Consider the following 24,321-nt stretch of genomic DNA (forward strand, 5'->3'; position numbering starts at 1 on the left):
GCCACCTTTCTAGTCCACAGGCAGTGAGTGTTCATACTGAAAACATAGCGATTTGAAAAAAGATAGATTTTTAGGTATTCTTTCAAACCTTTAAGCCTATTTAAAAACATACATTTTCCAAAATCAGGTGTTTTCTTGGGAAACCTCTTACCCCCGTGGCTAAGATCTCTCCATTTCGCTCATACGCAACAGCAGTTACAGGGGCATTATGGGGTTTGAAGGCCTGATTGAGGCGTAGCATGGCGTCTCCTTTGGGGCTGCGCCCGCTGACCATGTGCAGCCTCTGAGGGTCGTACAGCTCCAGCAACCGGACCACCCCGTCCTCGAAGCCCGTCACCAGTAAACTACCACTCTGGTTCACCTGAAGACAAACACCAGAGCCTCAGGGCTTAATTGTTCTGTCAGTACACATAATATTATAGATGATACATTTTTTTACACTGACACACTTACCACAGGTGGAGCCCAGCCGAGAGCAGTTCCACCCTGATTGAAGCGAGTGGTGGTCAGCTCTTTTTTTGCCAGGAAGTCAAAAACTCTGACTGAACCTGGAGAGCAGGGCCAGACGCAGACAGAGTTACTGTTATGGTGTGTGTGTGTGTGTGTGTGTGTGTGTGTGTGTGTGTGTGTGTGTGTGTGTGTGTGTGTGTGTGTGTGTGTGTGTGTAGGTGTGGCACTCACGGTCTAGAGCGGCCGTGGCCATCAGGTGAGATTTCCTGGACGCGTCCATGGCCTGGATCGGCCCGGCGTGGAAGGTAAACAGGCACTCTGGATCAGGAGTCTGCACACACAGACAACTGATATTTCACTTGAACACTTGCCCAATTATTCATGATACAATACGGTTTGCACTATAGTTTTCCATTAGGACTAGACAATGTTACCTAGATCACTATAAACATGTATTCACCTCAATAAGAATACACGTAATAACTTTATACCTTTCTCGGCTCACCTCTGATTCCAATTAAAGATTCTGGATGTCGGGACAGTGGACCAATTGGCTGACTGAATTATTGGTGAGATGTTATTGGTAGTTAAAGGCATTTTTAGTTTAATTATATGGGAAACAGGCAATTTATTAATAGATAATTTGCTTCATGAGTAGATTTAGGTCAGTAAGAGTTTCATTACATTGGTAATTAAATAAATGAGGCTCATTATACAACCCTATTTTCCAGTGGCTTTGTGCAGTGTTTTGTTCAGCACAGAAGACACTGGAAGGGCAGCCAACCTCTGTACTGAGCCAGAGGACAGCTGGCTCCAACAGGAAAGTGATGTTGAAAAAATAATATATGCATGGCAGGGTTTTTCATTCCATTATAAGAATTAAGGATTTTGGGCACCACCTAAGCCGAATTAATGTAAAAATGAATGCGAGCATCAAAACTAACTAAATGCCTTCTATCAGATTTAATGATTGTAGTCCTTCCCCCAGTAGACTTCTTATTATCTGCTCTAGCTTTTCCAACATTTTAGACACAGATATGTCAATAATAACGGTCCAAAATGAGCTGATATTGAATCTTTTTTTTATTGAAAAACGTAACAATTTCTTGAACGGAGGACCCCTAAACTCCCCGCAACATATGTACACCTGAGTTTATACACAAACCTGGGGAAAACTCTGCATGGTATACATTGTTGTTGTTATACCCTAGTCTTGCTTTGCCAGACCCTCCTCCAAAAGCGGGCTGAAGGAGGGTCTGGCTACTCCACATAGCATTCGGGGATGGGAGGGAAACGTGCTCTGGTTTAATGGCATTTCTTTCAACCATTCACAATCGTCATGGACGGTGCTAAACTCCACACAGACCCGCTGCAAAATAGTCGTGCGAGAGAGAACTCAGATTGGACAGATAGTCTAGCTAGCTGTCTGGATTAACTCTGCAGAGATCTGAGGAGCAGTTAACCGTAGTCACCTCACAAATCCACTGAATTTAAAATTTCAACACAAAGGAAGCTGAAGGAAATGGAAAATACATGCATCCGGCGGAATTTCCTGCGGCACCGGAGCAATCCCGGAAGTGGAACGTCAAGGATATAGACTTTAAAAAAAGGTGAAGATCAGTGGTAACTACTTTTTAGTTAGATTTTTTTTCCTCACACACCCAAAAGATGTTGTGGTCCCGCTGCAGGAAACACTGTTCGGTCAGTTCACAGTAAAAAAAGGTGTTGTTGATCACAGTGGAGAAAATCTTCCGATTACACAAGATGCAGAGAAAAACCCAAAGAAGCTGCTGATTATACATAGTAAGTAAAAAACCAAGAATAGATTTCTATCCAGTATAGTTGAATTATTTATTTTTTTATCTGATAGTTATCTGATATGTATCTATATATTTATATATGGGATGTTTTCCCTGTTTTAATGATCAAAATAAACACAGATAAAGTCCTTCGTTTTGGAAGATGATGCACAACGCTCAGGAAAAGCTCATATAAGGACCCTGATTTAACATTTTCTGTCAACAAACTGTGTGTTTTGTCTTTAAAATAATGATAATATTATATCAATAAGTTCTACATACTGTAGATGTATGAAGGTAAAATCAATGATTGTGTATAGAACATTTGTGCACTTCACTGTGATTTGAAGAGTTTTCTGTTTTACATCAATCACAGAATTATCCAAGTGTTGAGAGTGACACCACAGCTAGCCAAGTATGGAGTACATGGCATCATGCAAAACTTATACAAAGTATAACGTACACTAGGGCTGCAATCGCAATTTTTTTGAAATATGGACTTGGACGCTCAATACCCGAATTACTAGCCTGACGTCATCATACTCAGATTCTAGTCAGAATAGGAGTCTGATACTGCTCCATTGGGCTGTGATTATGGGGCTTGTTTCAACCGAACCAGGAAATAAAAGGCCTCTGCGCTCAATTGGATAGACCTACAACCAATCAGAGCAACGGAGTATGTGACGTACGTTGAGCGATCTCCACATCGCAATTCTCCAGCAGCAGCCATCTTTGTTGTAAACAAATTCAACCCAAGCGCTCTTTGGTGACGGGGTTGATTACGTTACTGTTGATCATCTGTCTATCATCGTATAAAGCCCGCCCTGAAAATTTGTTTGGTCCAAACAGCTCTGGTTCGAGCATAGTTGCTCCACACCGGATCAAGTTCAGACCGAACTTCACGACCTCAAATGTTGTGGGCGGGGCTAAGTTCGGCTGCCATCCAGGCTACCAAATCACAGGAGGGGCGCAATGTTTGTTAAAGGCAAAATATTGTATGTATCAAACCATTCTAAATATAATATTGTGGTGCTGCAGAGATGTCTCGGCCTACAAATCCTATCCTGCAGACTAAAGAAAAAAAACTTTGTTTGGTTCAGATCCTCGCACTAATCACTTTAATTTTGAATATTTTTTCAATGAAAATGAGAATAATGACAGAAAGATGATCATTCCCTCCAATATCGTGAATCATATCGCAATCGCAATATCAGTCAAAATAATCGCAATTCGATATTTCCTTCCCATCGTGCAGCCCTAACGTACGCATGACATAAATATTAAACAAACAGTCAGTGTGAGATACTCACCGTGTAGGTGAATGAGAGATCCAGTTTCCAGATGGCTCCGTTGGAATCCTACAAGACGAAAACCATAACAGAGAGATGCGTTTTGATCGAGGTGAGGCTGGATCACGTACTACAAATGTTTTTGTGACCTTTGACCCTTTTGCCCTCTGACCTGAGCAAACCAGACGCAGGACTCGGGCAGGGAGCTCTTCACCAGAGACGAGAGGCAGACGTTGTGTCCGACCACCATCTCATTCATGGGCTCCAGCTCAAACCTGCTGCCGTCGCTGTTACTGTCGGCGCTGTCGATGCTCTCAAAGTCCCAGCCCTGTGTGTGTGTGTGTGTGTGTGTGTGTGGGGGGCGGGGGTTACAAAGCCATACTGATTATAAAACTGATAACAGGAAATCTCTATTACGATCATCATTCCTGCTCCATAAGGTTTATTACAAATGCCAACACGGGTCAATTAAGTTTTCAAAAACCTAAAATCAATTAGGATCTTCTGATTGGAACCTGATGCCAACCCACAGTAAATACATACAAATGCACACACATATATACACACATACAAAGAGCAAGTAAAACATATTTTAGAAAATAAATAATAATAAAACTTTTATATAGCGCTTTTCAAAGTCCTCAAAGATGCTTTACATTGTAGGATACAAGTAAAAATATGAAGATAAACAGGAAAAGAATGAGAATGGTGATGCCTATTTTGAGATTATATATATATATCAGCTCCACACAACTCTCTCTGTATTTCTCAGTATGGCTGAGAAAATGGTGTCGTCCGGTGACTTTGTTGCGAAGATAATGACCTCTTCTGAAGAGTCCATCATGTTTTTTTAATCCTCTGTGTCCTCCTTGGCTACTAGTAACTGCGTGAAGGAGGGGTGGGGGTAAGGCTTGTATCATGTGTATCATGTGGATGCACCAATACTTTTGTTGTCATTACTTAGAATTCCTCATGGGGGGGAGACAGAAACTACACGCTATAGCTTTAATGGAGTGGAGTAAAAAGTACAATATTTCTCTCTGAAATGTAGAAGTAGAAGAAAGTGGCATGAAAAGAAAAGACTCAAGTAAAGTACAAGTACCTCAAATTTGTACTTAAGTACAGTACTTAGTTACATTCCCCCACTGCAGACACATTTTGATGTTATAAAGTTGTATTACTGCCAATATCTTACCCGGACCGCACCATCAGAGCCAATCGTCATCAGCTGTCCATCCTCCAGGGCAAACGGCTGGACCATCCCAGCGTGGCACTTTTGCCCCCCCTTACGGCACATCTCCACCTTGATGGCATTCCCGTCCCACAGCAGCAAGTTGCCCCAGTCTGTGCCGGACACCACCTAACAGGAGGACACAAAGAGTGACGAGGGTCAGAGGTAACTATTTGTTTTCTTGAGTGTAACAGAGGATTTTTGGAAAACTAAATATTTTGGAGATTGAACGTTTGACTTTGCAAACAGCAGCTGACAAAAACAATCTCACAACAAAGTCCACCCTGTAGCTGTCCTGACTGAAGCTTCCAATCGTATCACACAATCTTCATCAATTTATGCTCAAACAAGCCTGACAGCTCCAGAACAGCTACTGGGTGAGATTGTTTTTGTCAGAAATATAACAATAAAAAAGACAATGATTATATTGTGTGTTATTTCACTTTTTCCAAACCTTAAAGCCTAGATTTGACTATGACTATGGTCTATGATGTATGTTTAAAGTCATTTTGTTGCCATAAACGCATCATTCATGATGTCAGATTTTTGGAGGGATCAGTCATCGGACCAAACGTGGCAGTAAACTCCAAGTCATGTTCCATACATTCCCAGGCCGTCCTGACCTGTCAGAACAGCAGGGAACACACCTTTCCATCAGGAAGTTCCACATAGCCCTCAACATCAGTCGCTGCAGTTTTCCCAAAATGTCCCATCAGCCCTTGCAATTTAAGACCTGTGAATGTGCTGGCCATTTTCCAGAACCTGATAGAAAGAAGGAGGTAAGGTATAAACAGAAATATTCAATATCAGTGTAAGGGAATAATTCAACTTCTGATGTCTGAAGTCATTTTAATTGCAGGGCTTTAAGAGGGTTAAAGGGTTTTAGGAGGACTGAGTGTAGGGCTGGGTATCGCCAATGCCCGAATCGATTCAGTCCCAATTCGATTACATTTCCGATTCAATCAATTAGGTTAGGGAAATTTCAGTTACAATACTAATTTTACTTAGATATAAAAGAGATAATCAGAGAACTCATGCTGTAAATTGTAAAAGCAAGAAGCAACCCTCAAATATTTTTTATAATGCACCAGGTTACTGTAATGTTTACATGAAGAATTGACCCCCGAACAGGTGAAAGGGCATATATTAAAAGATCAATTTCTGGGTTTAATGAATCAATATCAGATCACTCAACAAAGATGGATTTTAATTGGAGAATCGATTATTTGAACCCAGCCCTAATTCAGTGTGTCCTTTACTTGATGTGTCCAGATCCTGATGATGTGAGCTGTCCTGGGTTGTACGGGGAGAAGCTGACTCTGTAGACCTCCTGAGAAACGGCCTTGCAGCTCAGCATCACTTCCTCCTTCCTCCAATTCCACAGAGACAGCATGTAGTCGGGTGTGCTCCCCACGCTGGCCAGCAGGCTCCCGTCGCGGTTAAAATCCACAAAGCTGTACGCCCGCTCCGTACCGCCTTACAAACATGAAGGTAAAAACATGAGCATCAATAAAAAAAACATTTTTTATTGAAAAACATTTGAAAAAGGTATGACTCAATGCATCTTGGTCCCATTTTACCTCTGAGGACGCTGAACGGTTGTAACGAGGGATATTCATATACTATGATCTTGGGCTGGATTCCCTTCTCTGCTACAACAAAGTACGTCTTGCTAGGGTGTGCCTTCTCACACACACACACACACACACACACACACACACACACACACACACACACACACACACACACACACACACACACACACACACACACACACACACACACACACACACACACACACAAAAAGATGATAACAGCACAGCATGGGTTGCAAAATGGTTACCTGGTGGTGCTAATAAGTTTATGAACCCATGCTAAAGTTGACTAAAAAGAGGAATAAAAAAATCATCTTTTGGAAATAGATCTTAATGCCTTAATTAAACAAATTAGGAAAAATCCAACCTTTAAGAACACCAATTTTCTTTGTGATTGAATAATGTATCGTACATAAATAAATGTTCTTCCTTAAAATACAGGGGGCATAAGTTTACACACTCCTATGTTAAATTCCCATAGAGGCAGGCAGATTTTTATTTTTAAAGGCCAATTATTTCATGGATCCAGGATACTATGCATCCTGATAAAGTTCCCTTGGCCTTTGGAATTCAAATAGCCCCCCATCATCACATACCCCTCACCATACCTAGAGATTGGCATGGTTTTATTTCAGTTAGCCTAATAGCTGGTTTGATTTGCATTGAGAGATGATTTTATGGAAAGTACCCCATGCCACTCTCTAGGTATGGTGAAGGCTATGTGATGATGTGGGGCTATTTTAATTCCATCATTATTTATTGGAGTGAGCTAATAATTCATAAAATCCAGAAATTGATCTTTTAATATATGCCCTTTCACCATGGATGTATAAGTGAAAAGTAGTTTAAACTAACTTTTTGGGGATCAATTCTTAATGTAAACATTACAGCAACCTGGTGCATTATGAAAAATATTTGAGGGTTGCTTCTTGCTTGTACAATTTACAGCATGAGTTCTCTGAGTATCTCTTTTATATCCAAGCAAAATTGCTATTGTAACTGAAATTTCCCCTAACCTAATTGATGTAGAATGCAATCGTAAATGTATTCGAACCTTGTGAATCGGAATCAAATATATTGGGGATACCCAGCCCTAGTACAGTTATCTGTCTGTTTATCCATCTCATCAGTGTTTCCTGCACTCAGTCACAGACGGACTGGACACTCAAGAGTGACTCTTCACTTAAATGACGTGTTGGTCACCTATCTTACCGTGATGGAGCCAATTCCTCCTCCGCTGCAGGAGCGGAGGTATCTCTGCTCCTTGGTGGAAATGTCCAGCAGGACGAGCAGGTTACCTGCTATAAAGATCAGAGTTGTGTCATCCAGCAGCTGCAGGTTCCCCCTGCGCCTACTGTCGTAGCCAAAGGAGTGACTGAATGCAGGACGGGTTAAGGATGAAGATCAGATTCCCGTGCTTATTTGCTAAGTATGATGAGAGAAAATGTTAGAGATGGTGGTGTTAAAATGTTTCTCATTGAAACACATTTATAAGGATACGAGAGGAACAGGAGGTTCTCTGGGATTTCAGAGTCTGGTGTGATGAAGGGTCTGGAGTGAATATCCTCATACTTGTAGTATGTGTCTGCAGAGAGCTGCTTGTTTGATCCCTCCTCAGCCTGCTGCTGTATCTCAGAGTGTTCACCATCATGTCCTGTGAGGGAGGAAACGTTTGACAGCAGCTTTCAGGCACCAGCGATTTCACTTCAACTGCTTGTACCGCTACACATCAACTGACAGTTTCACTGCTTTCATTTCTTATTCTTTAAATAACGTCAACTGAGAGTTCATCTACTTTAAGAGAGTACACTCCACCCAGTGGTGTAGTCTACGTGATACGCAGGTATACGCAGCATACTCACTAAGAAAGCTCCAGGATTTCCAAATACCCACTTAAAAATGTGCAATGATATTTTTGACATATTTTGAATTTTCATGTTTTTTTTTCTTTGCATAGGCTAAATAAAGTTTTTTTAGCTGTGAATTGGTGCATGAAAGTGTATCAAAATACAGGAAATGAAGTCTTTGACGCTCAAAATGTCCCTGGGGGAGGACAGCCCCCCCCCCCAAAAAAAATGATGTCCCTTACATATACATATACAGTACAGTATATCCACTACAATACATAAGACTACACCACTGACTCCACCTGACATCTCAACTTTAAATGCTTAGTTACACTTCTACTAACGTTTTATTCACTTTATTCATAATCTCATAATTAAATTGGAATCATGTCAGTTATTGCGACTGCGTAACCACAGCATTTCATTAACTTAGCTAACGTCAATTAAACTTTTTTTTTTTTAAATGCCCTTTTTGTTGTTGTAATGTAGCTATGCTAATTCGTTTTATATGTTGTTAACGTTATGGTCTCCAGAGAATCTGAACCTGAAGGCCTTTAGCCTCACGCTAGGTGTGATTACAGTTAATGGTTACCTTGCCTACCTTCGCATCAGCGTGACAGTTAACGTTAAATCTAGCTAGCTAGCTAGCTACATCAACTTAATCAAACACTGACGTTACCTTCGGTGTTTTCCTGTGAAGCTGTCGGTGTGCTCTCAGTCTGTTCACCAACACAAATAGTGTTTTCTTCCGACATTCCTGCTGTTAAACCATCTGCTGCTCTGTTATTTATTTTTTTATCTGTAAAATAAAGAGGGTATATACATATTCAAAGGTATTTCCAACTTGACCAAACTGACGTTAAACAAAGTAAAATACAGCGTTAGCAAATATATTTTCACACCATCTTAATTTGGTAATTTTCTGACTCCGCAAGTCCGTTTTAGTTTGGTGGCGTTGCCAGGCAACAAGGAAAGTCACCTGCAACTAGCCTGCTGCTGGTTAATGTAGTTCTAAACCCTTTTTTTCACTACGTTTTACGGCAGCGTAGGTTCAGTTTGATTGGACGTTTTGTGCCGTAAACCGTGTTGGTTTACAGAACGCATGGGACGAGCGTGTGTATCTGAAATGTAAGTTACACCAGTAGAAATGTTTTATACCTTGTTATTGTTTGCGTTAACAGTACGGATAAACTACAGAATCACGCGGCGTTATCGATAGTATACCGGTAATCAGATTTGTTGACATATATAGCTATGCTATTATCGTTAGCTTCGGCAAAAGTACCCAAACCCTTTAACGTTATCCGAGCGAAAGAAGCGACAACACAGTCTAAAACTAGGCAGTTTGGAGTAAATGTGCATCATTAAAATGTAAAATGATGTTACAATGATACAATGTGCTTAGCTAGCTAAGTATGAAACGTGTGAGTTAGTCGTGAAACGCAGTTTCTTCATAGTTCTGAGTGTTCACATTAGCTTATTTATTTCTGGGTGACGCTAGTGAGCTAACGTTAGTAACGTTAGACACAGGTATTTACTTGTTTGTAACGTTAGTCTGACTCTTTTCCTACTGCCTCTTATTGTAAAAACGTATTATTTCAGTTTAAAATCGACTAGCTAAATGATACATTTAACGGATTAAAAGAACATTTCCCTCTGAATTGAATTAAAAAAAATATATGTGGAAAACGTCAGTTAACGTTACTTAGAAATACCATAAGTTAGTATATGTAACGGTACGTGATGACGGACTTACTTTTGAAACAAACTGCTGTTTTGTGATTTTGGCATATACTGAACAAAATTATAAACGCAACACTTTTGTTTGTGCCCCCTTTTTCATGAGCTGAACTCAAAGATCTAAGACTTTTTCTGTACATAAAAGTCAGGTCGAGAGAGAGAGAGAGAGAGAGGGCTGAACCCTAACCCCACTCTAACTCCCTACATACTGGTCAAATCAAATCAGAATTTCCTGCAAGCTTTGTCCAAATCAGACACTTAAAAAAGACCCGATGCTATATGACATATGACACACCAAATAGGCCTGGAAATATGTGGGACTTTGGTACCGTGCAAAGAAAAACTCCTGCACTCTGTCTGACTTGCAAAAAATATATAAAGTTTTAATAATAGGAGACCTTTTTAGACCATCTTCAGGCAAAAATATATTTTTCTGTACTTTGCTATGTGACATTTTTTGGAGCCCAGATTTCTGATTACTTGTATGTCTCTTTTTCTGCTGTTGTCCGCATCTCCATTTCTCTCTGGGACGCACGTTAGAATGGAGGCTAAATCCAAAAAACCCTTTTCCCCTAAAGGTGGAAAGAAGTTTACACAGAAAGGAAAAGGTAAGATGCCGTTCACCTTAACCAGCTATGTACACAGTTACCTTCAACCAGGTTTGTAATTGGCAGGTCTCACTCTGTCCATAGATTCCATAGGGACCAAACTTGGTGGAAAACCAGGCGGTAAGCCAGGTGGTAAAAAGCCCTTCAAATCGTACAACAGCGCAGAGAGGAAGGGCAGACCGGAGAAGGGTGGAGATGGCGCCAAGCGAGGACAAAAGTTTGCTTTCTCCAAAGACGGGGAGGGCCCGCAGAAGAGAAAGATGCCATTTAAAGGGAAAAATACAGAAGCAGAGGGTGGAGGTGAGAAAAAACTGCAAGTGGATTTTTGCCTTCCCAGAAGCTGTAAGATTGTGGTTTTGCATAATTTTAGTCTTTTGAACCAGTTACGGTTCTCACTCACAGTCCCCTTCTCGTGTCTATTCTCGTCTTGGCTTCACATTTGGCCCTCATTAAGTGCTACATGTTGCACGTCAATGAACAGTGCAGGGGCGCCCTGGTAGCTCACCTGGTTGAGCGTGCGCAGGGGTTTGAGTCCGACCCGCTGCCCTTTGCTGCATGTCATTCCCTCTCTCTCCCCTTTCCTGCCTTTAGCTGTCCTGTCAAATAAAGGCCAAAAAATGCCCCCCAAAAAACGGTTTAACCAGCATCGCAAAATCAACTTGCGCAATAAACACATTGCGAAAGGCTTCAACGTATCGCGAAAGACACTCACTCACTGTAAAGGCTGTTTTATACTTCTGCGTAAGATCTACGCCGTAGGTACGTGTGTAGGTACGTGGAGAGCTGCGTCGTAGTCTGACGAGCACCTCTCGAAAAATGTAACTACATGTCGCGGCGACGCTCGGCCGTGGCTTGGTAGCGTTGCATTTCCCCCGGCTCATTTCCTGGTTCTTCTTTTTCATAAACAACATGAAATCAAGGAGAGGGTTAACTTTTCCTGCACTATGACTTTAGAGTCACAACTTGCTCCGAAGACTATCCCCGTCACGCTCTCACTTTCTCCCTCGCTCTACCACACACTCCCCACACACACACACACGCACGCCGGCTTGACGCACACACTAGCGCACAAGTATAAACATCAGGCTACTTATGTAGACTATGGCGAAAGCTCTCCGTGAAACTGAAAGCAGCAGAAATGCAGAACTGAGTACACTTTAATATGTTTATTTATCGCAAGTAATACTGCGATATTCAACAGCGTAATCGCATATTTTCCTCATATCGCGCAGCCCTACGACACGGCTAGTTAGTTCAAGTTGCAAGGAACAATTACAGTCAATACACAGTATACATGTAGTACAAATACAGCTTGAAATACTATATAAACTTGAAAAACATGAACAGGGGCTTGTGATTGGTTGCCTGTTTCGCTGCTCTGCCCCCGCCTGGATTCAGCTGGAATCCTTTTCTTGATCAATAACCACTCAAGTGTCAAAACATGGTAAGGAATTGCTGTGTGCATGTGTGTATGTTTGTGCGCGCGATCAGGTCCGGTGGCTAAGAAAATGAAGAAAGGCGAGTTCAAGCCAAAGACGGAGCTGACGGAGGAGGAGCTGAAGAAGAACAGGCAGCAGAGGAAGAAGGATCTGAAGAGCAGCAGACAGCAGGCGGAGAGGAAGGACATGTTTCAGATCATCTGTCAGTGCAAACGTGTGTGGGGAGACCTCAGGAGGTACACAAACACACTCTCTCTCTCACACACACACACGCACACACACACACACACAAAGTTAGAGTTGAAACCTTAACCCCACCCTTCTTTTAACAAGGCCACTGTGTTGACTGGGGGTGGGAGGGGTGGCCAGGGCCACGTTCACACACGTAAAAAAAAAAAAAACTGAAATGGGGGTGCAGTGAACCCCATTACGATGAGTTTACGTCTCTGCTGATTGGGTACCACCTGTGACACACCCACCAAACGAGAGAGAACTCATTCTAAAGCCGTTGCACATCTTTTCACACCGTCCCTGGGAAGCGGGTCGCTCAACCCGGAAACCGCAACAAAAACGGTTTGAGATTGAACTTGCCCCTATTGGTAAAAAAGTTGTTGCCGGCTCAACTTTAGCTGTCAAACGTTATCCAAGTAAACGTAGTAGTATAATTTATTATTATTATTTTGGTAGTGGCCAGTGTAGGAGTAGCCTGGTCCTACCAGACTCTGGTACATTCCATTTGTCCAGAGAGTCTGGCCTCTCTCCATTGACAAGTGTTAACTTCCTTGAAGGCGGGTACTCTGTTGAAGTTTAAAACTATTGGATCTGCCCAGAGCCACTCTGGGTCTGCCATAACCAATCGCTAACGTTTGGTCGTGACGTCGGCTTAGCATCGCTAGCGTTAGCCTTAGCCGACTCCTTCACCACTAACGGAGCGAGCTGGAAAATCAAATCTTTTCCTGAACCCCGTGGGAGGGCCACAACATCATGGCCACCAACACAACTCAGCAAAGATTGTTCTTGCTCAAGCTTTTAACTTCTGGATATTCGGCAGCGTTGCCACAACGGACCGAATGGCTTCGCTCGCATCTTTCTCCGCCGCCATTACGGAACTACAACTCAAACTAGCGCCGGACCTCAACGTCAATTCAACGTCCGTTCGCTGATTGGACCGGTAAAGACTGGCCGGAGAAAACCCGCGAATATACCGCAAACCCAGACGGTGTACTGAAGGAAAAGGAAAATTGAATGGAAGTACGTAGGAGGGCGGAGCCAGGCTAGTGTAGGAGCTGCTCAGAGCTAAAATCTCTGCTGCAGACAAAGGAGAGATGACACCGGGCCCTGATGGCAACTAAATTATGTTGCATGAGTTCTTAAACAAGGGGTGTACATAATAATATTACAGCTGTAGAATATCTGTTATGATTTGACAAAATTGAATTGAACTAAGAAAAAGACATCGAATTGCATTGACCGATCAAACACATGCAAGCCCACATTCCTGGTAGATGCAACGTGAATGTCGCTGCCTGCTCACTGACAGGTGTGTGTGTGTGTGTGTGTGTGTGTGTGTGTGTGTGTGTGTGTGTGTGTGTGTGTGTGTGTGTGTGTGTGTGTGTGTGTGTGTGTGTGTGTGTGTGTGTGTGTGTGTGTGTGTGTGTGTGTGTGTGTGTGTGTGTGTGTGTGTGTGTGTGTGTGTGTGTGAACAGGAAGAAATGCGAAAACGAATTGAAGCAGAAACTGATGAAGGAGCTTCATGATCTGATTCGCGGGAAGATCAAACAGGTGAGTCTCAATCCACCTCTTCATCGGTTTACTGCAGCTTTGTTATTTTGTTTATTTGACATAGAGCATCAGCTTTGGGTCGTAAACAAGACACCCTTTCCCTCCATCTGGAAGTGGTGCGTACAAAAAAAAAACAGTGTGGGACATGAATGTCTTAAGATTTTCTATGGATGCATTTTTTGAAATCCAGCTGCCATTCAACCAGGGCATTTTCACTTAAACAGCTGCAAATGTACCAATAGAAAGGGTTTATTTATATAAGTATCTTATCTTTAAAGAATATGTCTGGTTTATTACAACTTGGGCATTGTTTTCCCAGGTTTGGCCCATCAGTTCTATCAGTAGTAATAACATTGGACTCATCAAGTTAATCGCTGTGATTTAAAGACACAAGAGACACCATTAATGTTCCGAAGCAGACATTGTTGTAATGTTGTACTGTGTACGGGATAATATGAGGTGAAAATAGAGCTATATCTTGTGTTTTGGCGTATTGTTATGACATTGTGTGGACTGTCGTTTCTGACTGCTCTCCTGCCTCCAGATGGCGTTTGCTCACGACTCGGTGCGCGTGCTGCAGTGTTTCATCCAGTTCGGCAGCCACGAGCAGAGACAGGAAGTGTTCGAGGAGCTCAAAGGTGAGCACACGTGTTTTCCTCTTTCCATTTGCTGCCTTTGTAACTTTACTGTCACTGTGTCTGTCGACGTCTCTGTGATTCCCATGTGTTCACACCATAAGACAAACTGAAGATGGTTGTTCTGGTTTGAAAACAAACTGTGAGGGCTTATGGGTAGATAGAGACATAGAGAATGTGCGAAAAATGTCCAGTATCCTAAAAGGTTAAACTTGCTTGTTAGCTGTACACACTGCAGGCAATCTACTGGCTTTTTAAACTAACATATCCATATCCAGTATCTAGTGTCTGTGAAAGGAAACAGAATTTTCATACATGCTGTCATTACTATAATATAATCCGGAACTAGAAGGGCACCGCCAAGGCCAATAGTCCAGTCTTCTATGATATGCAAATCTGCAACTGCAACCACTATATATGTCTGGATATATTTCCAAAACTATAAGGACCAGTTTTTCCATTGCCAATTTATTTAGCCCCCTTCAGGACAGGCTAGCATGACATGAAAGCAATACCTTCTATCAAGCTTCAAGGAGTTGCCCGCTACAGCGAGTTAATGACGGCCGAGATCGCCAGCAGTCCCGCGGGTCTCAGAGGGCTATGGTTATGTTGTGATCCACTATTCATCAGAGGAACCAGCAGTCAGGACCACTATTAAAGCTATAGTGTGTAGTTTCTGTCTCCCCCATGAGGAATTCTTAGTACCGTAATGACAACAAAACTGTGGGCGCGGTGACCTGTAGTCTTTGTGCCCTCGGCGTGGTGACCTGTAGCCTTTGTGCCCTCGGCGCGGTGACCTGTAGTCTCTGTGCCCTCGGCGCGGTGACCTGTAGTCTCTGTGCCCTCGGCGCGGTGACCTGTAGTCTCTGTGCCCTACGAGTCGAGCAGCTAATTAACCTGCATTAACTGTTGTTGCTTTGCTGTCTACCGCAGATGACATCATCGAGTTGTGTAAGTCGCAGTATGGCAAACACGTGGTGAAAAAAATGCTGATGTACGGGTGAGTAGGCTCCGATTTTCGTTCTTTCTGCATATTTAAATCAGGCTTGGATCAGATTTGGCCATTTTAAGTCGTGTGTGATTTGTGTTCATGTCTTTCCTCCGCAGGAACAAGGAGCTGGTGGCGGTGGTGATGCAAACGTTTAAAGGCCACGTGCGGCCGATGCTTCGCCACGCCGCCGCCTCGTCCATCATCGAGTACGCATACAACGACAAAGCTGTGCTCGCACAGAGACTCATGCTCACTGAGGGGCTGTACGGGAACACCTTCACTGTCTGCAAGGTACACACACACACACACACACACCTGCGTGCCATAGCATTGGGCTGCTTCCAGATATTACTATACACCATGGTACAGTATACGATAATGTTGATGGTATCAGTGGCGTCCATATTGGATAAACTGTGGTTATGTTTGTGGAATATCTGCGACGCACCGATTGGCTGTTAACCTCTCTCTGCCCGTGTGTCCAGTCGACTGTGTGCAACACCATCGAAAAGGTTGCTGAGGCGAACCCGGACAAGCTGAAAAACATCATCGACGAGATGAAGCAGATTCTCACCCCCATGGCCCAGAAGTAAGACCGGAAAATCAAATCAGTGATCCGATAAGAACTGAAGTGAAATGAAATATAAGCAGCTGACCGCAAAAATAAAACTACAATTAAAACGTTGTTGATCCGTGCAGGGAAATAGGTTTACTTAATATGTTATCAGCTTTAGTTTAAGAGTAACCAGAGTCAATGATGAAGCTTTAAAGTCATTTATGCAGCAAAACGACAAACTTTATCGGCTCCCAGGTTCTTAAATGAGAGGATTTTCTGCTTTGCTGTGATTCATATCATTGTAAATTAAATCTCTTTGTCAATATTTGATAGAAATAATAATGGTTAGTTACAGCTCTGCGTTAGGGTAAAGAAATAGAGAACAAAACAACATCATGTTAAAGGTGCCCTGCCATACAAAACCGTTTTTACCTGTATTTTTTTTAAATATGTTGGGTCCATATGTGTTTGTGTTATGTGGTGAATGTGAAAATTAACATTACTATTCATTAGTTCGCCCAGTTGGGCTGGGTAAAGGATTCTGACTCTCATTGGCTAGCTGTTAGCCAATCAGATTCAAACAGCTTAGCTTGTTGAACATTAATGAGAACTGGCACAAATCGTCTTCCTGTAGGCTTTCTATACCACGCTAGAATGGCTTGAAACAAGGTAACCAAGGCATTTCTTCCACACAAAAAATTTAAGTCCATGGTAGAACTTCAGACATTACCACAAAGTAATGAAATACTTGTGGCAGGGCACATTTAATTGCAAGCAAAATAGCACCAACAAGGAAGAGAAGACAAAATGCCCACAGTAGAGGATAAGAATAATGTGGTCCATGTTACTTTTGTTATTTAACATTTGCTTTAAGTTTAGAACATATTTGAAAGCTGCTGGAAAGCTTCGATTGCGTTCATACGTTTTTCAAAAAAGTTTACTTGAGGTTTCTCAGCCGCAAAGTTGAGTTATTTCTTTCTTGGATGAGTTAAAGGTAATGAGAAACTCTGAATATACAGTATATATGCAGTTTTATTTCATTTAGTTCCTTTCCTCCCCCTTTTCCTTATCTAATTTGATGTAATTCATGTAATTTTTTCACTTACTTTGATAGTATTTTATAAATATGTAGAGTTGAAACCTTGTAACTGCAACCTTTGTTCTGTTTCAGAGAACAAGTGATCAAACACTCTCTGGTCCACAAAGTCTTCCTGGACTTCTTCCTGTTTGCGCCGGACAAACCGAGAACGGTAAGCAGCTCTTTGACATCTCACACAATGTTGCCAATATTTGAAAAGCAGCACGTTTCTCTAGAAATGCTTATATAAAAAAACAAAATGCATCAAACGAAAATCAAAGAAGTAAAGGAAGATAAACATCAGCAGACATTCAAGCTGCGAAGAAGACAAATATTACACGTTCATAGGAGCGCAAAATCATTTCAAAATAAAAGATTGATTAAAAGTGTATTTAGTGCTGGCTGCATTAACCATTTGTATTTGTTGTGATGTGAGCAGGAGATGATCGAGTCCATCAGAGAGGCGGTTGTCTACATGGCTCACACACACGACGGGGCCCGAGTGGCGATGCACTGTCTGTGGCACGGGACGGCCAAGGTGAGTTATTAATGTCCAGAACGCATCGATTACAGGACTACATCAACGGCAGTGAACACTAATCTATTGTCAGAAACACGGAAGCAATATCAAATATACAAAAAAAAATACCAATATCAAAATTATAAACAGCGATTGGGCGGGGGGGCGGACCAAAGTCCCGCCCATACACCCGCCTGACCAATCATGACGTTTCACCCCGTTTTTTACAACGTCAAATAATTCATAAAAAAACTAACTTATCAGAAAAGTGAACACTTGAACAAACATCAACCTAATAAGAACTACCTAAAATGACAGAAACCATCTTCGGGAGAAATGTATTTTAAAGTTTATTTGACAATGTATTTTTTATTTTTTGGCCCATGTCCCATCTGCTAACATTGAGAGGCGGGGGGGTTGTCTGTACTGTATAGACTCATACAGTCTATGCATCAACCCGTTTGCTACATACAGTACATCATCATCTGTGTAACATGAAATGTCTTCACTAAGTGCGTGTCCTAAATACTGCCTATATATTTTCTAATGTTACGGACAGAAAATTCAGTGAACACACTCTGTATGTGGGTCATTTACAGATATTAAACAACAAATTGTGAGACTATATGCAGAATATTATTAATTAAGATTTAGAAGATCGGCAGGAAATGAAAGTGTTGAAGTAAAATAAATGTTTTTTTCCCCCCCGTCTTTCAGGACAGAAAGGTCATCATCAAAACCATGAAGACCTACATGGTGAAGTTTGCCACGGTGAGTTCTCAACGCTGCTCCACTCTTTCATTCTAGAAACAAGCTGTCAAAACTTGATCAGCTCATTGGTTTTAAACAGTGATTATTTACCAGGAGAACCGAGGTTCAGTGTTTACCTTTTGTTGGTGTTCAGACCAGCGGAGAACACATGTAGAAATATCTGATCTCAATCATCAGCATACCTGCCAACACTCCCGTTTTTCCCGGGTTTCTCCCGGATTTTGAAAACCAAATGTTGGCAGGTCTGGTCATCAGTCCAGACCTGATTAGATAACCGGAACTCTTCAAGTCTCTTCTAAACTCCCTCCTCCCACTGACCGACTGGCTGTTTGTCCACAGGGAGAGTTTGGTCACCTGGTTCTTCTGGCCATGTTCGACTGTGTGGACGACACCAAGCTGGTCAAACAGGCCGTACTCTCGGTGAGTCTGACGCCATGTGCTTTTAATGACGCCTCACGAGACTCTATGATTATCCTGATTATTGAAACAGTGACTGCACTTTAGTCAAACCCAAGTACGACGTGAACGACAAGTTTAAAAGAAGCTGCCAGGTTGTGATTAAGAGTTTGGCGATGCAGAGATGATGTGGTTCTTGTTTAAAAAAAATCTCGTCTCCCCTGTTTCCCACCTGTGCAGGAGATCCTGTCATCTCTGGAGGAGGTCATCGGTAACAAGTACGGTAAGAAGGTGCTGCTGTACCTGCTGAGCCCCAGAGACCCCGCTCACCTGCTGCCCGAGATCATCAAGGTGCTGGAGCAAGGAGACGGGAACGCACACAGGTAACAGCCGTGGGGGGGTTGTAACAGCCGTGGGGGGGTTGTAACAGCCGTGGGTGGGTTGTAACAGCCGTGGGTGGGTTGTAACAGCCGGGTGTGTGGGTAGACTTGATCCTTCACACAAGGTTACTGTAAAATATGAATGGGTAACGAACAACTTGTGTAAAAATATATAAATGATTATTTCAAAATGTTATAACGGTTTCTTTAGAGTGCATTTTTATTTCAAAATTTTCCCAATGACACTTTTTATTCATGATGTCACTTTTCCTGACAGTGGAGTTCTCTCTAAGCTGCAGGGCCTCATCCTCGCAGCCAATCACACGCCTCCTGCTGTTTTTAAGTTAGCAAGCGCAACAACTGCTACCAAATAAGCCTCTCGACAGCAGACAGTTTGACTTGTCATAGAAGGAAAAGCACTTCTCCAGTGCTAATTTATAACGAACCGCTTCCCAATGGAAGGAAGTCAGTTGAATGGCGAGTGACGTGAATGATGAGAAACGATTGGAGGCCGCGATGAGCCCCAGTGACATCAGTGCTGTGTTCCTCTCGTCAGTAAAAAGGACATGGCGCTTCGGAGGAAGGAGCTGCTGGAAGTCGTCTCCCCCCCACTGCTGGAGCATCTCCGTGACAACGCCGCCGCCATGGTGATGGACAAGGCGTCCAGCGTCACCGTTAGTGACATCCTGGCGTCGGCCTGTGGGGACCTGCGGCCCGCCATGACGGCCGTGGCTCAGCTGGCCAACCAGGAGTTGGTGCCAGGAGGGACCAACGGACAGGTAGTGTGTGTGTGTGTGTGTGTGTGTGTGTGTGTGTGTGTGTGTGTGTGTGTGTGTGTGTGTGTGTGTGTGTGTGTGTGTGTGTGTGTGTGTGTGTGTGTGTGTGGGGTGTAGTGTGATTTATGGTTCTGCGGAGGCTCCATGCAGAGCTTTCGCCGTGGCCTGAAGTTTATGTTTGTGCGTCGATCTAGTAGCATGGCTGGCGTGTGTGGTAGAGTGTGTGGTAGAGTGAGTGAGAGAGTGACGGGGATTAGCTTCAGAGCGAGTAGTGACTCTAGAGTCATAGTGAGAGAAACAAAGTGTCTCCCCTGTTCTTTCTGACCACGGTGGGAAATCTGGAGCAGGAGAAGTTAACCCTCTCCTTGATTTCCTGTTTATGGCGAAGGAGAACCAGCAACGCTGCAACGCTACGGGGAAGGGCCCGGCCTCTCCACGTACCTACGCACGAAGCATAAATCACGCTTTAGTGGGATAGCTACCAGAAAAGCCAATCCTGGCAGCGGGTTTTCTCACAAACATATAATCCAACAAAATGGCGGTGCTGCTGTTGTTCATTGTGAGTTTTTGCTTGTGCTGCAGCTTCACATGGCGGAGCATCCAGCAGGACACCTGGTGCTGAAATGGCTCATGGAGCAGGACATGACGCTGGCAGAGGCCGGCAAGGAAGGTAAACAATAAAACACACATACACACGCACACATACTTCTTGTAATTTGGCTTCAGACTGCCGGGCGAGATGGAGATAATTAGCTTCTTAAAGCACTACACTGGCCAGAACATTCATTTCAGGTTGCATAAAGTTTAAATCACAGAGGAACATTTTCTTAAATAAAGCATGCTATGAAAAAGAATTTATAGAGACTTGAAGTCACTGAAAAACTTTGTTTTCTGGTGCACTGAAGACAATCACAAAAAATAACGCCATGTACTTCATGTTGGGCAACTGGGAGAGAAAATAGAATCAAATAATGGTAAAAACAGGGCGTTGCTGCCACAAATGATTGTGATTACCGGTATGTGAGAGTGCAAAATGATGGCCACAGGAGGGCGCCAACTGCACCAAAGACAGTTGACCCATGGCCCAGCCTTCCACCAAAATTGCATTGAAATCCGTGAAGTTTTTAAGACAAAGGGGGACCGTAACTTTCTCGGGCTAAATATAAGTTCAAATATTGATAACTTGAGCATTTTCTTCTGTTCCCCTGGCTCTCTCTCTCTCCCCCTTCCTTCTCCCTGGCCCCCTCAGAGCGGTTCAGCAGAATACTGGTGGACACCGTGGGAACAGACAAGCTGAAGAGCTGGGTCAAAGTCAACAGAGGAGCCATGGTGCTCTGCAGGTCAGTACACACATGGTCTCGGTCACGGCGTCTGAGATTTCTCACAACAATAAAAAATTACATTTACAAACGTCAACAGAAATGAAGTTCTTCCCACAACGTGCCTGTCAACAGTGTTAATAGGAACTATTTCTCTCGGTCTGTGGATTATTGTTGAGTGATTCAAAACTGCCCGCACCACAAATTAACTCCATTGCAATTGGGTTAAGGCAGAAACGTCAGACAGATAAAACCAGAACTATCTGCATGGATTGATGCCACTAGAGGGAAGGGAGACAGTAGGCTATATTTCTGTGTGCAGATCACAGTGGACACAGGGATGGATCAGAAAGAATATCCCACATTATAGGTGGGCGTTGTACAATCACGGCCAATCACTTTCACACAGGACTACAGCAGTTCAAATATACTGCCAAGAGCAGGTGGGGACTCTTTCACGCATTCAGTTCAGTTTGACTCTTTTACATGCTGACAAATAAAAAAAAATGAAAGTCTTTTGGCGAATTTCAACCCGAACAACCTCGATTGCATCCTGTCACAGCCACATGCCTTACCTAACGTCTAGGCCTGCGGCTGTGTGAGAGGAAACGGAAACCCGACAAACAAGCCGGTGTTCATGCTAGGCTGAAGGCTAACCAAAGCAGACGAGCTCTCCGGACACCAAACTAGAATACATTTTTTACACACTTTTGTTCCTCTGTGTCCTGTATATAGATTGATCACAATTAAAGTCTCAGTTGGCTACGGTAAACAGAATATCACTGCATGCGCATCTGCATTGGCAGAACAGCCAATAGGAAGGCTCTCTCTCTCCGAGATGACCTGTGATTGGCCAAATAAAACTTCTGCACCTCCTTCTTGGCTCTGTTTCCAGGCGCAGAAGTTTTATCTCATACCACTATTATTACAATATGCTAAAGGATTATTGTGGATTTGTTTTGCCCAACGAGACCATAAATGAAGTGCCTCCCCAAGCTTCAGGTTGTAGTTGATACTGTGTAGAGTAATTCATTAAAATGACAAGTTTGATGGGCACGGAGGTCTGACGCTGGCCGCACTAATCAGCGGGTCAGACATCATCACTCCAGTGGGAAACTGCAGATAACTTCAGATGGCTTTAAAGGTCCCATGGCACGAAAATTTCCCTTTTTATGGAGGTTTTTTTAACATTAATATGAGTTCCCCCAGCCTGCCTATGGTCCCCCAGTGGCTAGAAATGGTGATAGGTGTAAACCGAGCCCTGGGTATCCTGCTCTGCCTTTGAGAAAATGAAAGCTCAGATGGGCCGATCTGGAATCTTCTCCTTATGAGGTCATAAGGAGCAAGGTTACCTCCCCTTTCTCTGCTTTGCCCGCCCAGAGAATTTGGCCCACCCATGAGAGAGAGACATCATGGCTTTCAAACAAGCAAAGTGGCAGTTGGTCAAGGCCACACCCCCACCCTCCACCTTGCCCCCCCCTCTCTCCTCCTCAATAGCTAAAGACACAGAAATGGCACATCCTAAGGAAAGCTAAAAAAAGTGTGCTGAGTTGCAGAGCAGTTCTGCACAACATGACCCCAACATGTGGGTGAACTGACCCCTTAACCCTTGTGTTGTCCTTCGGGTCCCAGTGACCCGAAGGACAACACAAGGATTATGTACTTCCGTTTACTTTGTTGAGAATTGCTCTCTAAACAAGGGTTAATACAGCACCTTAGTTCTTGTTTGTACAGCATTTTGGTCAGCTTAAACTATGTTTAAATGTGTTCTAGAAATAAACTTTACTTACTTTACAAGAAACAGGGTTTAGAGAGCAATTCTCAACAAAGTAAACGGAAGTACATAACCCTTGTGTTGTCCTTCGGGTCACTGGGACCTGAAGGACAACACAAGGGTTAACAACCAAATCAAATGTCTAAGCCATGACCTCATTTGAGCTGCACTGTTTAAAGGTTACAAGGGACATAAACGGTTAACATTTTAAATAGCTGAATGTAAGTATGAAAAAAAAAATAATCATATTGGTCCCAATCTGACCTTTGTGTAATCTTTCCCTTTTTGTTTTTTGTGTGCAGCCTCCTGAACAGCTGTGACAAGTCGGTGGCAGCAGAGGTGAAGGCGGCGCTGGAGTCCATCAAACCGGAGCTCAGCAGCATCAGCAACACCAACAAAGGGGCGGAAATCCTGCTGGAGAACCTGAACAAGTAGAGACTTTGGATTTCAAACAGACTGGTGATGTTAAACTCATCACTTCCCATGCAGCAGTGGGCAGTTTTTTTGTTTGTTTTTTCTTCCAGAAAACGCCTACACGACTGAGCGTTTGCAGCTGCCGGCGGAAAACTTTTTCACAAAGTGGATACAACCTTGGAGCACCCGTTGTTGGACGTGAATTTGTGTGAAAATGTTGACTATTGTATCTGTGAATGATGAAATAAAGGTGTTTGGAGGAACGAGGCGATGCTTCAAGAAAACAGATGCCACAGCAACAATGCAACATAATGTAAACATACAACATACTTAGTTTTTTCTATCACTTGTCAAGCTGCTGTCAATGGAAGCATTTCTTTCACATTAAAAGCTTGCGTGGCGAAAGGAAAAACTAGGCCCTTGGAGCCGCTGAAGGCTTTTAAAGTGAAACATCTGCAGGAAGTGCTGAGTTTTATTGACATCCACTCAACACCAAATGGAAAAAAAAACCAACTTCAGTCGATAAATAATGAATTATAAAAAAGTATTTCAGTTAGAGGGGAGAGAAGAGAACCTGAGAGCAGCCGACTTGTGAATGTGACATGACTCTGTTGGATTATTCAACAGCGACATTATTTTTACAGGAACAGTGTCCTTGTGGCTCAGTACCAAACAGACCGACAGGTATATCTCAAAACCGTCTCTATGGCAACATACAACCTGAAGGCTTTCTTGTGTTGATTTGAGTGAACCAGGGGCCGTTTCTAGATGTCCAGTAGTCCTGAATGTTCGTGCCATCCTCGTTTCAGATTTTTCCTTTTTTTTTACCTTTTATCCCTGTATCAGCTGAAAAGAAAGTGTTTGCATATTAAAGATTATTGGAAGTACTTAATTGCATGATCTCGTGCTTTAGACCAGATGGGGAGCAATT

The 24,321-nt window shown here is 42.9% G+C and overlaps 2 protein-coding genes across 5 annotated transcripts in view; one reads left to right on the forward strand and one right to left on the reverse strand.

The window, feature by feature from the left end:
• The window catches only part of LOC120545581 (cilia- and flagella-associated protein 44), a 37,404-nt gene extending 28,173 nt beyond the window's left edge, over nucleotides 1–9,231 (reverse strand). For 2 of the 4 annotated variants that reach the window (XM_039780067.1, XM_039780065.1), the window contains exons 1-13: nucleotides 9,114–9,231; nucleotides 8,891–9,010; nucleotides 7,865–8,018; nucleotides 7,577–7,739; nucleotides 6,350–6,452; nucleotides 6,029–6,245; nucleotides 5,417–5,531; nucleotides 4,734–4,898; nucleotides 3,711–3,866; nucleotides 3,560–3,607; nucleotides 682–781; nucleotides 454–548; nucleotides 152–361 (exon numbers count right to left, since the gene is read on the reverse strand). In XM_039780067.1, the coding sequence (XP_039636001.1) occupies nucleotides 152–361; nucleotides 454–548; nucleotides 682–781; nucleotides 3,560–3,607; nucleotides 3,711–3,866; nucleotides 4,734–4,898; nucleotides 5,417–5,531; nucleotides 6,029–6,245; nucleotides 6,350–6,452; nucleotides 7,577–7,739; nucleotides 7,865–8,018; nucleotides 8,891–8,966 (1,602 nt within the window). In that variant the 5' untranslated portion in view covers nucleotides 8,967–9,010; nucleotides 9,114–9,231. Of the gene's footprint in view, nucleotides 1–151; nucleotides 362–453; nucleotides 549–681; nucleotides 782–3,559; nucleotides 3,608–3,710; nucleotides 3,867–4,733; nucleotides 4,899–5,416; nucleotides 5,532–6,028; nucleotides 6,246–6,349; nucleotides 6,453–7,576; nucleotides 7,740–7,864; nucleotides 8,019–8,890; nucleotides 9,076–9,113 lie in introns of those variants that run through there. The other 2 variants (XM_039780066.1, XM_039780068.1) reach the window with 2 other exon arrangements.
• Nucleotides 9,232–9,243: 12 nt separating this feature from the next.
• On the forward strand, nucleotides 9,244–24,282 carry pum3 (pumilio RNA-binding family member 3). The gene is made up of 18 exons (XM_039780069.1): nucleotides 9,244–9,339; nucleotides 10,492–10,559; nucleotides 10,644–10,859; nucleotides 12,051–12,234; nucleotides 13,705–13,780; nucleotides 14,325–14,418; nucleotides 15,349–15,415; nucleotides 15,523–15,697; nucleotides 15,892–15,995; nucleotides 17,134–17,212; nucleotides 17,480–17,578; nucleotides 18,278–18,331; nucleotides 18,671–18,751; nucleotides 18,968–19,110; nucleotides 19,664–19,886; nucleotides 20,466–20,553; nucleotides 21,133–21,223; nucleotides 23,279–24,282. The coding sequence occupies exons 1-18, from the start codon at nucleotides 9,314–9,316 to the stop codon at nucleotides 23,409–23,411; spliced, it is 2,001 nt and encodes a 666-aa protein (XP_039636003.1). The 5' UTR covers nucleotides 9,244–9,313; the 3' UTR covers nucleotides 23,412–24,282.
• The last annotated feature ends 39 nt before the right edge of the window (nucleotides 24,283–24,321 follow it).

This window comes from Perca fluviatilis, chromosome 17 (assembly GCF_010015445.1).
Source record: "Perca fluviatilis chromosome 17, GENO_Pfluv_1.0, whole genome shotgun sequence".
NCBI classification, from domain to species: Eukaryota; Metazoa; Chordata; class Actinopteri; order Perciformes; family Percidae; genus Perca; species Perca fluviatilis.

What these genes read in the sequence shown, in the direction of transcription:
- pum3 (XM_039780069.1), top strand. Translation starts at nt 9,314, where the DNA reads ATGGGACGAGCGTGTGTATCTGAAAT. An exon ending in ACACCTTCACTGTCTGCAAG is followed by an intron (nt 15,698 to 15,891) that starts GTACACACACAC and finishes CCGTGTGTCCAG; the next exon opens with TCGACTGTGTGCAACACCAT. An exon ending in GGAGCCATGGTGCTCTGCAG is followed by an intron (nt 21,224 to 23,278) that starts GTCAGTACACAC and finishes TTTTGTGTGCAG; the next exon opens with CCTCCTGAACAGCTGTGACA.